Source organism: Galeopterus variegatus, unplaced genomic scaffold, assembly GCF_000696425.1.
Source record: "Galeopterus variegatus unplaced genomic scaffold, G_variegatus-3.0.2 Scaffold8419, whole genome shotgun sequence".
Taxonomy (NCBI): Eukaryota; Metazoa; Chordata; class Mammalia; order Dermoptera; family Cynocephalidae; genus Galeopterus; species Galeopterus variegatus.
In genome coordinates, this window is record NW_007734530.1 from 50,519 (window position 1) to 61,526 (window position 11,008).

The window sequence follows — 11,008 nt, forward strand, 5'->3', positions numbered from 1 at the left end:
AAAAGAAAATGCTAACACAGATTCGCAAGAAAAAGGCAGGTAGCACGGACAGCTTTTGTACGCTGCCTAAATCCCAAAAGCGTTTAAAATCTTGTTGCTTGATATTAAAGCAATACAAACTCAGACGGGATTGTTGTATAAAAGATATGTCTTCAAATGGAGAGAGATCCCCCTCACTTTGAATGAGATCTTACAGATGACGTCAAGCAGGGTATATAAAGTTGAGATTATTATTAATGCCCTAAGATCTGATGAACTTATTCTTATGGGACCCCACTTCCCCTGTGTTAGCATTTTCTTTTTCCCCAGAAAAGATACACAACAAAGATGGCAATAGCCTAGATTTAGTCAGAGCCCTTCAGGGGGAGGGCCATAGCATACAATCACAAAGTGAGGTACACCCTTCCTTTGCTTAGAACTTGTGCTTTTACACAAGGACAGTTTGCCAGGTATATACCTGATGGCTTACAAGAACCATAAAGTAGCAAAGCAATGACCTTTTATATATACATAAAAAAAATGTATTCTCATATTTTAATGTTCTAAAGCTTTTTAAGGATATCTTTTTATTGTTTTAAAATTATTTGACCTTGACTGAATGAAAAATGTCTGGATTTCTTCCAGAAACAAATTTCTCAATGGCATTTTTGGATAGTGTGTGCATCAAGGCTAAGGGGGCAACAAAGACAGGATTGAACTACAATCACTCAGAACAGTGTACCAGCCAACAGGAGGAAGTAGCATTCAGATGAGAAGATTGAGACACTGCCTAATTTCTAGTTTCAGCAAAGGGGAATAGCTATTCTGTGTCTATTCTGAAGCCAAACCTGGTGCTCCAAGAGAAAGTTAATCAAGTACTGGAACATATATTCACAGAAATATTTTCCTAATCATTTTATCATTTTCTTTTTCACATCATTAAGAACACGACTTGTTCTAGTTTGGGAAATTGCTTTTCACCTCTGCATTGGTCCTTTTCTGTTGCTTATAACAAAGTACCTGGTACTGGGTAATTTATGAAGAAACGATATTTATTGCTTAGTTTCAGAGGCTGGGAAGTCCAAAGTCCAGGAAACACATCTGATGAAAGCCTTCTTGGTGATAATGGTGACACAGAAGTCTCACATGACAGAATGGTAGAGCAGCGAGAGAGAACTTCTCATGTGCTCTACTTTTAAAGCCCTCAGAACCATGCCCATGACCACCATTAAACCATCAACTTAATCACCTCTTCAAGGCCCTGACTTTCAATTATCATAATAGGATTCCCCACCCTCAACAGTTACAGTAAGGATTAGCTTCAATGAGTTGGGGAGGAGGCATTCAATTTACTGCAACTTTTAGATGAGAATTTTCTTGCTATCATTACTCAGCACCAGGGTAATAGCTTTTTCAATGACTTTTGTGTAGAAAAGTCTACTCATATTGACATCTCAAGAGCATCTGAGGATTGAGAAGGAAACATCAAAACCCACAAAGCTATGACAACAATATTTAAAAGGTCAACACCCCAAAATTATTTTCAAATGCTACCATTGAGTAGAGAATTAATCTAACCTGACTAATCATTAGCTTTCCAAAAAAAAATCCAAAAAACTTAACTGGATAACTGGATTTTAGTCAGTGAAAAGATTAATTGTATCCAGTTATGTGTCTTAGAATTGGCTAAAATTGATTAATTTTTGACTCTTTCCATGTATACTGTACATATACTCATCCAACCATCTACTAATTTACTCATTTAGTTTGAAGTTCCATTATGTCATCTAGAAATTTTATTTCAATAGCACAGCTTTTTCAGAGGAGCCATGGCAAGACTGGATATAACAAATAGACTATCCATAATCCTAACAATGCCAGTAATTACAAATTAAATAACACATTGAATTCCATTTTTGTATATGGAGGTTTGCATGAGGTTTGAAACTGCGTTTTTTTGTTTTGTTTTGTTTTGTTTTTTTCAGTCCATAATTTATTTTCTTCATTAACTTGCCCATCATAAAGAAAAATTCCCTTTTTCAACCCATGTTTTTCTAGAGGGTCAAGAGACTATCAAAAAGCTTTGAAAACTAAAAACTTTATTTCAGCTACTATTATGAATGCATGGAACTACAAAAGTCTTTCTAAATAAAGCTGAAATGCAGTGGTCATTGAAAGTGAAGCTCCATCTACTTTAATATGTAGTAGTCTATATTTCCTTATATTTATCTGAAAGAAAAAAAAAAAATAACCACCTAGCCTTCAAACTCAATTCTCCATGATAGGTTTCATTTTATTTAAGAACTGTACTCAATTCTTGTTAACTACTCTATGATATTTCTGCGTTTGTGCCTAAAATTCTGACCCTAGTAGATTCTGAATTCAGTTCAATTCAGTTCAATATGCAAAACCAGCCTTGCGTGTAGGCATGCAAGACAATGATATTAGTGTTGTGACTGAAGAAACCCTAGCAGAGTTCTTTGACCCCCAAAATATGGGCTTCCACCCTCCCTCTTCCCCCTCCCACTTTCCAAATACATATTTTAAGAATGTACCGATTGGGGAGTTTTTATTAGTATTTTTTAAATGTCCACAGGGAGCTTGGAACTATGAGTCATTCACTAGTAAGGATGAATCTTGATGAGCTATTTTTTCCTAAAACTTACATAATAATTTTGCCTTGAGCAAATTAGCGACTATTTTACTTCTTAAATAGGTGACACCTACATATGGCTCAAACATAAATTAAACTCAAGGTATTCAATGAAAAGTCTAGCCCCTTCATCAGTTTGACATCACTCCTCCAACCCAGGTAATCACAGCCATTTGCTTCTTATGTGAAGTATTAAATTATGTTGCTGCTATGATTATCTTTGGTGCACCACACTCTTACAATTCCTCTCGTGATGGGCTGTGGTTGCCTTGTGCTCTGGGTAGGAGCTGAGGTGCCAGAAAGTTTTGTTCAGTGTTAGTGCCCCATCCTCAGCTTGAGTCCCTGCTCAACTCCACCACAGAGGGGGGCTCCTCCCATGCTCTTGCCTCTTCCTCACTGGTGGGCTGCTGTTGCTTTTTACTCCCACCTGCTAGGCTCAAGGTGAAGGGCAGGTGGGGTGAAGGAGAAGGTTCATTATTGTTCTAGACCAGTCTCAGCTTAGGTAGGTCTTGTGCACCTGGTCTCAGAGGTGGGCCTTTCTTGGTATTCTGCACCCATCTCCCTGTTACACCCAAACTCTGCCTTTCATCTGTGCTTTGTCCTGAGTAGGAGGCTCCTGCCTCTTCTCCAATGGTTGATGACCCCCATATAGCACCGGTATAGGATGCTAGGCCCAAGATGTATTCCTGCTTCTCCCTGTGTAAAGATTATTTTCTTCTATTATTCCTCCAGGTATAGTAGCAATCTATATTTGCATATGCCCTGGAAATGACAAGATTGGCTATCTCCACCACGGGCTTAAGGCTTTGCTTTATACAAGAGAAGATCTAAGGAAAAAACAGGACTTTGCATCCCCTCCACCCCACATCCACACCCACACCCACTTGAATGAGGACCAGTGTCTCTTCCTCCCATGTTCTGTGATGGTGACTCAGTTTATATCAGACTTTCCAGACTTTGCTTGAAGGGGTTTGTGCCTCTCTGAATTGAGGTTATTTAATTGCCTTGGAACCTCAGCTCTCTAATGGATTCTAGTTATTGTGTAGTTTATCCATTTTTTCTTATTGTTAGGGCAAGAATGGCATTTTTTCATCTTTCTACATCCTAAACAAAAGTGGAAATCTCCAAGGACATAAAGAAAATCCACTCAAAATATAGGATGCTATTTCTATAATAAATCCATTTCATCTGAATCACAACCTTAGTTACCTATGGAATTTAATCTAAATTGGAATCAAATGAATTCCACTTGGAGGACTAACTAGTTTCATTTCATAGTGCAGCACTTGATGACCTACCTTGGACTGCTGTGTTTGTATTGCTTCATAGCAAGAGCAAATCAAATAACACTCTCTGGATTTAAACAGCCCATCTTCTCAGATATAAAATTATATTTTTTTCATTTAAAATTGTATATCCCATTCAGACTGAATCCTAATGCTTCTATACATTTTTATATATTTAAATAATCAAACTGTTTTGTGTTAATTTCGGTGTATGATGTTAGGGAAGCCTAACAAACTAACCTAATTTCATTTGTTAAACAAATAATTCTGATCCCTTCCCCATTAATTTGTTTATTTCAGTTTTTTTATTGAAACATATTAATTATAAAATATTGTGCAGGACAGAGTTATACTTCAATACATGTATGTATACAATGTCTGATGATAAAATCAGGGTAATTAGCATATTCATCGTTACAAAACTTAATCATTTCTTTGTGATGAGTATATTTGATCTTCTCTCGTCTAGCCACTTGATAACAGGCAGTAAATTATGTTAATTATGCATGCCTAATTCAACTGTTCATCCATAGAACTTATTTTTCCTGTCCAGTCATTTTGTGTCTATTAAACTCTAACTATCCCCCCACCCCTTCCCCATTTCCCGCCTCTAGTAGTAACCAAGTTCTGTTCTCTTCTTCTGAAAGTTTGACCAATTATTATCATTTTTTTTCTCTTTCTTCTTTTCTTAGTTCCCATTTATGAGTGAGAACACGTGGTATCTATTTTTATGTGCCTGGATTTTTGTTTTATTCTTTTTAGATTCCACATATGAGTGATATCATGCATTATTGTCTTTTTAAGCCTTACTTACTTCACTTAACATGATGATTTCCAGTTGTATCCATGTCGCTGCAGATAATAGGATATCTTTTTTTTAATAACTGAGTAGTATTCCATTGTGTATACACACCACAGTTTTTTAATCCATTCATCCTTTGATGGGTATTTAGGTTGATTCCATCTCTTGGCTATTGTGAATAGTGCTGAGATACACATGGGAGTACAGGTGTCTTTTTGATATACTGATTTCATTTCCTTTGAGTATATACCCAGTAGTGAGATAGCTGGGTCATAGGGTAGATATATTTTTAGTTCACTGAGGAAACTGCATACTGTTTTCAATGATGGCTGTACCAATTTACACTCGCACCGGCATTGTAGGAGGATTCCTTTGTTTCTGAACTTGCCATCATTTGTTATTTTCTGTCTTGCTGATAACAGCCATTCCAACTGGGGTGAGATGATATCTTATTGTGGTTTTAATTTGCATTTCCCTGATAATTCATGATGTCAAGTACTTTTTCATGTGTCTGTTGGTCATTGTATGTCTTCTTTTGAAAAATGTCTGTTCAGGTCCTTTGCCTATTTTTTAATTGGGTTATTTATTTTTTTGCTGTTGAGCTGTTTGAGTTCCTTATATATTGTGGATATTGCCCCTTGTCTGATGTGTAGTTTGCAAATACTTCCGCCCATTCTGTAGTTTGTCTCTTCACTTCATTGATAGTGTCCCTTGCTGTGCAGAAGCTTTTCAGTTTTATGTATTCCCATTTGTGCATTTTTTCTTTAGTTGCCTGTGCCCACTCCCATTTTGTATAGTGTTTCCTCTATATTTTCTTCCAGTAGTTTTACAGTTTAGGGTCTTAAATTTAGGTTTCTTGTCCGTTTTGAGTTGATTTTTGTATATGGTGAGAGATGGAGGTCTAGTTTTAGTCTTCTGCATGTTGATATCCAGTTTCCCCAGCACCATTTGTTAAAGAGGCTGTCCTTTCTCCACTGTATATTTTTGGCACCTTGTGGAATATCAGTAGGCCATAAATGCATGGGTTTATTTGGGGGCTCTCTATTCTAGTCCAATCGTCAATTTGTCTATTTTTATGCCAGTGGCATGCTGTTTTGGTTACTCAGCAAATTAGGTGTAGAAGGAAGGTACATCAACACAATAAAGGTCATATATGTCAAACCCACAGCTAATACACTGAATGGACAAAAATTGGAGGTTTTTTCTTTAATTTCTGGAACAAGAAAAGGATGCCCACTTTCCCCACTCTTATTTAGCATAGCACTAGAAGTTCTAGCCTGTTCAATAAGGCAAGAGAAAGCAATAAAAGGCATCTAAATAGGAAAGAAGTCAAATTATCCCTAAATGCATATGACATGATCCTATGCATAGAAAACACTAAAGACTATACCAAGAAATTACTAAAACTAATAAGTGAATTTGGTAAAGTGGAAGGATACAAAATCAACACACAGCTCTTTTCTGCCATTTTCTGCCATGTGAGACTCCTGCATTGCTGTAAAGCCACCACCATAGAAGATACTTGCCACATTTGTTTCCCGGACTTTAGACTTCCCAGCATCTGAATCTGATACTGTAGTTTCTATTAAAATTCAGGAAGGAACTGAATAACCAGGCCTTGGGACAGTGTTAATAGCAAAAATGCAGATGTTAGAAACATAGTCTCCAAGGATCTCAGCTAACACCCACAGAAGGGAAAATCAGTGTGAACTAGCCAGACACCTACCTCCAGAATATCTACTGGGTGACTTGCTGGGTATACAAGATCTGGTCATATTCCTTAAAAAGATCAAGTTCAGGCACCTTTAATAATACAGAAGTGTTTAGTTGTTAAGTAATCGAAATTATCTGGATTTTTAAGATGGCAGAATAGACGGTTCCCAGCGTCACTCTCTCCCACCATTGACCAATTCACAACTATTAAGAAAGCAACGACTGTCAAGCTTGGGTTATTAGAGCTCAGGGGAAGAGGAGGAGAGACCCACGGAGTTCATGAAGGTGGGAGAAGTGTGAGGAGAGAAAGAAAGGACTGCTCTGACTGTTTTGAGCCCCGGCCATTTCAAGGCTGGTCCTGGTGAGCACACAGAGCAAGAGCTAGCAAAAGCCACAGCTGTGCCCTTTGTGTGAAGTTGCTTAGAGACTACAAGGGAGAGGAAGGCCTTGTTGGCCCCCAGGCCTGCAAGACCACTGACAGGGTTTCCAGTGGACCCACATAGGAGTGAGGGGTCATAGACAACTGTAAAAAGGAGCCACACAAAGGCCAGTGAGTCATCACAAGGGACAAGTGCATGGCTGGTCCCATGGGCAGTGTTTGGAGTGAAGGGGGTTGGGGACACTGGCCCACCAGGAGAGCACTGGGGCACAGCATGGACAGCTGATCTACTCTTCAATCAGCACAGGCCCACTCAGTGTAGACTGGTCAGGGATATAGAACTGCAGGGGGTGCAGTTCTCTGAAGAGACTCAGGCCTAGACCAGAGTTTCCACACAACCCAGGTGTATCTGCTCTCACAAGACCCAGAAATACTTAAAAAGTCAACAATTAAAACCTGAGCTGCACAAAAATCCTTCCCTAGGGAATCAGCAGCAAAGCAGCAATTTAGCTCAACCACAGGGCTCAAATGTTGGTCCCCACAGGAAGTTTCCCCACTTTAGGAGTAAGCAAAAGACAACAAATTAGTTCTAGTGCAGAGTATAAGTGGTAGGGGTAGCTAATAATCCAACACAGAAGTGAAAAAAAAAACACAAAACACTCACAGATCAGAGACAAAATTCTGATATTAGCCAGTAAAGGTCTAACACTATCAAAGAACACCTATAAAACCTAAAAGAGCTGGAAGCACCCCAGGCTCTTGAGCCAGGGTGAGGGGAGCCTGAAGGCCTCAGCCATGCCCCCCCATGTCCGCATCCAGCCCAGCAACAACTGAGCCACCAATGGAAGCCCCCGGGCTCCCTAGCTGGGGCGGGGGGCATACAAGGGCCTCAGCCACGCACCCACCCTCAACATCTGCATCGAGCTCAGTGATGACAGAGCCTCCACAGAAGCACCCCAGGCTCCCAAGCTGGGGTGAGGGGAGCCCGAGGGCCTCAGCCACACTCCCTTATGTCTGTATCCAGCCCAATGACAACCGAGATGCTGCTGGAAGCCCCCAGGTTCCCAAGCCAGGGAGATGGGACAAGGGTCTCAGCCATGCTCTCCTGACATCTGCATCCAGGCCAGTGACAACAAAGCTACCACCAGAAACCCCCCCAGGCTCCTGAGCCAGGGTGTGGGGAGCCCACAGGCCTCAGCGATCCCTCTCTGCCCTCCACAAACAGGCCACTCCCCACCTCTACTTCCATTTCCCTACCCCTTCCTGCTGCTCTATAACATCTTTGAATGTAAAAAATAATAATAATAATAATAAAAGGAATTTAAAACAAAACAAAACAAAACAAAACACCAAAATCAACACACAAAAATCAATAGCCTTCCTATATGCCAACAATGAAATAGCCAAAGAAATCCAGAAAGTAATCCCATTCACAATAGCTACCAAAAAAATGAAATACTTTGGAGTAAATTTAATGAAGGAAGTGAAATACCTCTACAATGAAAATTATAAAACATTGGTGAATAAAATTGAAGAGGACATAAATAAATGGAAAGATATCCCATGTTCATGGGTTGGGAGAATTAACATCATCAAAATGTCCATATTACCCAAAGCCATCTACACATTCAATGCAGTTGCTATCAAAATACCAATGATATTCTTCACAGAAAATAAATAAATAAATAAATAAATAAATAAATAAATAAATAAATAAATATGGAACCGTAAAAGACCCCGTATAGCGAAAGCAATCATGAACAAAAAGAACAAAGTTAGAGGCATCACACCTCCTGACTTCAAATATACTATGAAGCTATAGTAACCAAATTCTTACATATCCTTGTGTTCCCTGATCTAACTGTCTTGCTATACCACTGCCTGCTTTATGGTCATTTTACTTCCCTATAGGGAAAGGTCCCTTGCAACAACTTTCCTTACCCATTTATTTTTTAGCAAATTTTTGGTTTTTCTCACATGTCTACTATTTCAGCTAATCCTTAAAAAATATTTTGATATGTATTTTAAAAATATCTATCCAGGTTTGAAAAGATTAGCCAAAACCAGTTATTTTATTAATTCTGACTTGAGATAGCAAAATTTTAAAAATCAAATGAAAACATGCTTTCTTTGCAAGTCAAAGTATTCTTTGCAAGTCTGAAGGCCTTAAGTACGTTTATTACTTATTAATAAATTTATTATTTTATTTATGTGGTTTAGCTCAAGTCAGAAGTATGTGCAAATTTGAATTCAAATGGCCCTAAAAGATTCTGTACCAATTAAACTATTTACCATTTTATAATAACCAAAATGTCTAATAGGCTGTCATTAGTAGATGATTTAATGTAGCTGTTTTGTAAACCAATTATGTCACCATTGTCCTTATTTACAAGAAATTATGTGTCATCAGTAACTTCATCCCCTTTTGTCAGAAGTGGCCATTCTATCAGTTTGAGAGGTCTGAAAAATGCCTCTATAGAGAAATACCTTCCTGCCTTATCTTTTGTGCTAGATTCTCTACCTGTAGTATCACCTAGTTGCTTGGTATGAATGAATGGATCATACCACTTTTCTCAGTGAAAGTAGGAAGGGATAAGTAGACAGCGAAAGAAAGTAGAAGGAACAAAATCCTAAAGTTGTTTACTTTATAATTTTGGCTGGTGCTAAAACTGATTCAAGTTTTGATTACATTTTACAATTACCTATAAAAACCTTGCAAAAAATAAATGGAGTTTGCATTTTTATCCTTTACCATTCCAGACTGAGGTATTTTCCTTTTCAGCTTTTGATGGGAATTTAAAATTTTCAAGCTCCCTGAAGCTAGTGTCATGAATGAACTATAAGCTAAAATCCAGGGGTTCTCATATCTTTGAATACAGAATAATTGTTTTTCTTTTTCTTTGCAGTTTCTTCTTTGTGGCATATGTGGAATATTGTGCGCCAAAAAAAAATCGGGACTTGTCGTAAGTTTTTGCCTTGTTTGCATTCTGCACTGAAGTGTTTGAAATGTAAGAATTCAAAAACAGAAATGATGACTAGCCAACTTTCCTATACTGAATGTTACTAATTTAGGATAAAAAAGGAGAATGACATACAAATCCTGGCTTTCTTGTTTTCAAAGAAAACCATCAAGAGTATTACAGGCTACGACAAAACACCATCAGCAAGAAAACCTTTGATATACTCTTTAAGTACATGAAAATGCAATCCTTAACAATTGTTGTGGATGACAGTCTCCAGTTTTCCAGTTTAGAGATTTTCAGGTGATTTACCTGAATCTGTCAGTGAACTAAGAAAGATAAAGCTTGAGGCCATGAAAAATTTAACTGATTAAATATGTAGCTGGGCCCAAGGATTACTGGGTTTCTTTGACTGTGAAGCTAATTTTGCAAAGCAGCAAGACAGTTGTGTTGCTATGGTTACAGTTAATTCTCAAAGATTTTATTCTATTTTATTTTATTATTGTGAATGCACATGTAAATATTTTCAGATGTTTTATGGTACTATTGTGGGTTTCCGGGGTAGCAAGCATGCTCCCAGTTAACACGGATATTGGCTGCAAGAGGACCTCTGCACACTGACTTGTGGCTTCCCCACCGTCTCCCATGACATTTTATGAGAGTTTGGAAAGAAGAAAAAAGCATGGCTTATCTTGAGTACTATAAGAATGATCATAAACCTTTGAAAACTGGCAAAATTAATACTACACAAGGACCCTAGGAAGTGGCATTTGAGCCTAACAAGTATTTTCCAAGGGTAGGCCACTTATCTGCACAGGGCAGAAATGGGAATATTGCAGTTATTTTTGCTTAACCCCTTTTCCTAATCATCCCTTTCTCTGTGAGAATATATATAGCATCAAAAAGGATAAAACCCTCACTGCCTCAGACATGTGAGATGTAATTTTAAAAATTACATAAAGGGAAAGAGGAAATCTTTGGGGAAAAATAGTGTTTTTTTTGAGATTTGTAATTTGCATCAATGATTCTCTCATCATTGTTTAGACATGGCCTTCATTATTTCTACAACCGTCCTCTACCAAGACTCTTCATGGCTGTGTAGGAGCAACTTCCTGGGAGAAGGAAAGAGGGAGGGAGGGAGGGAGGGAGGGAGGAAGGAAGGAAGGAAGGAAGGAAGGAAGGAAGGAAGGAAGGAAGGAAGGAAGGAAGGAAGGAAGGAAGGAAGGAAGGAAGGAA

At 38.3% G+C, this 11,008-nt stretch overlaps 1 protein-coding gene across 2 annotated transcripts in view; it reads left to right on the plus strand.

Moving 5' to 3' along the window:
- The window catches only part of TMEM196 (transmembrane protein 196), a 55,849-nt gene that overhangs the window by 33,740 nt on the left and 11,101 nt on the right, over positions 1-11,008 (plus strand). For both annotated transcript variants that reach the window (XM_008592869.1, XM_008592868.1), the window contains exon 2: positions 9,719-9,775. In XM_008592869.1, the coding sequence (XP_008591091.1) occupies positions 9,719-9,775 (57 nt within the window). The remainder of the gene's footprint in view (positions 1-9,718; positions 9,776-11,008) is intronic.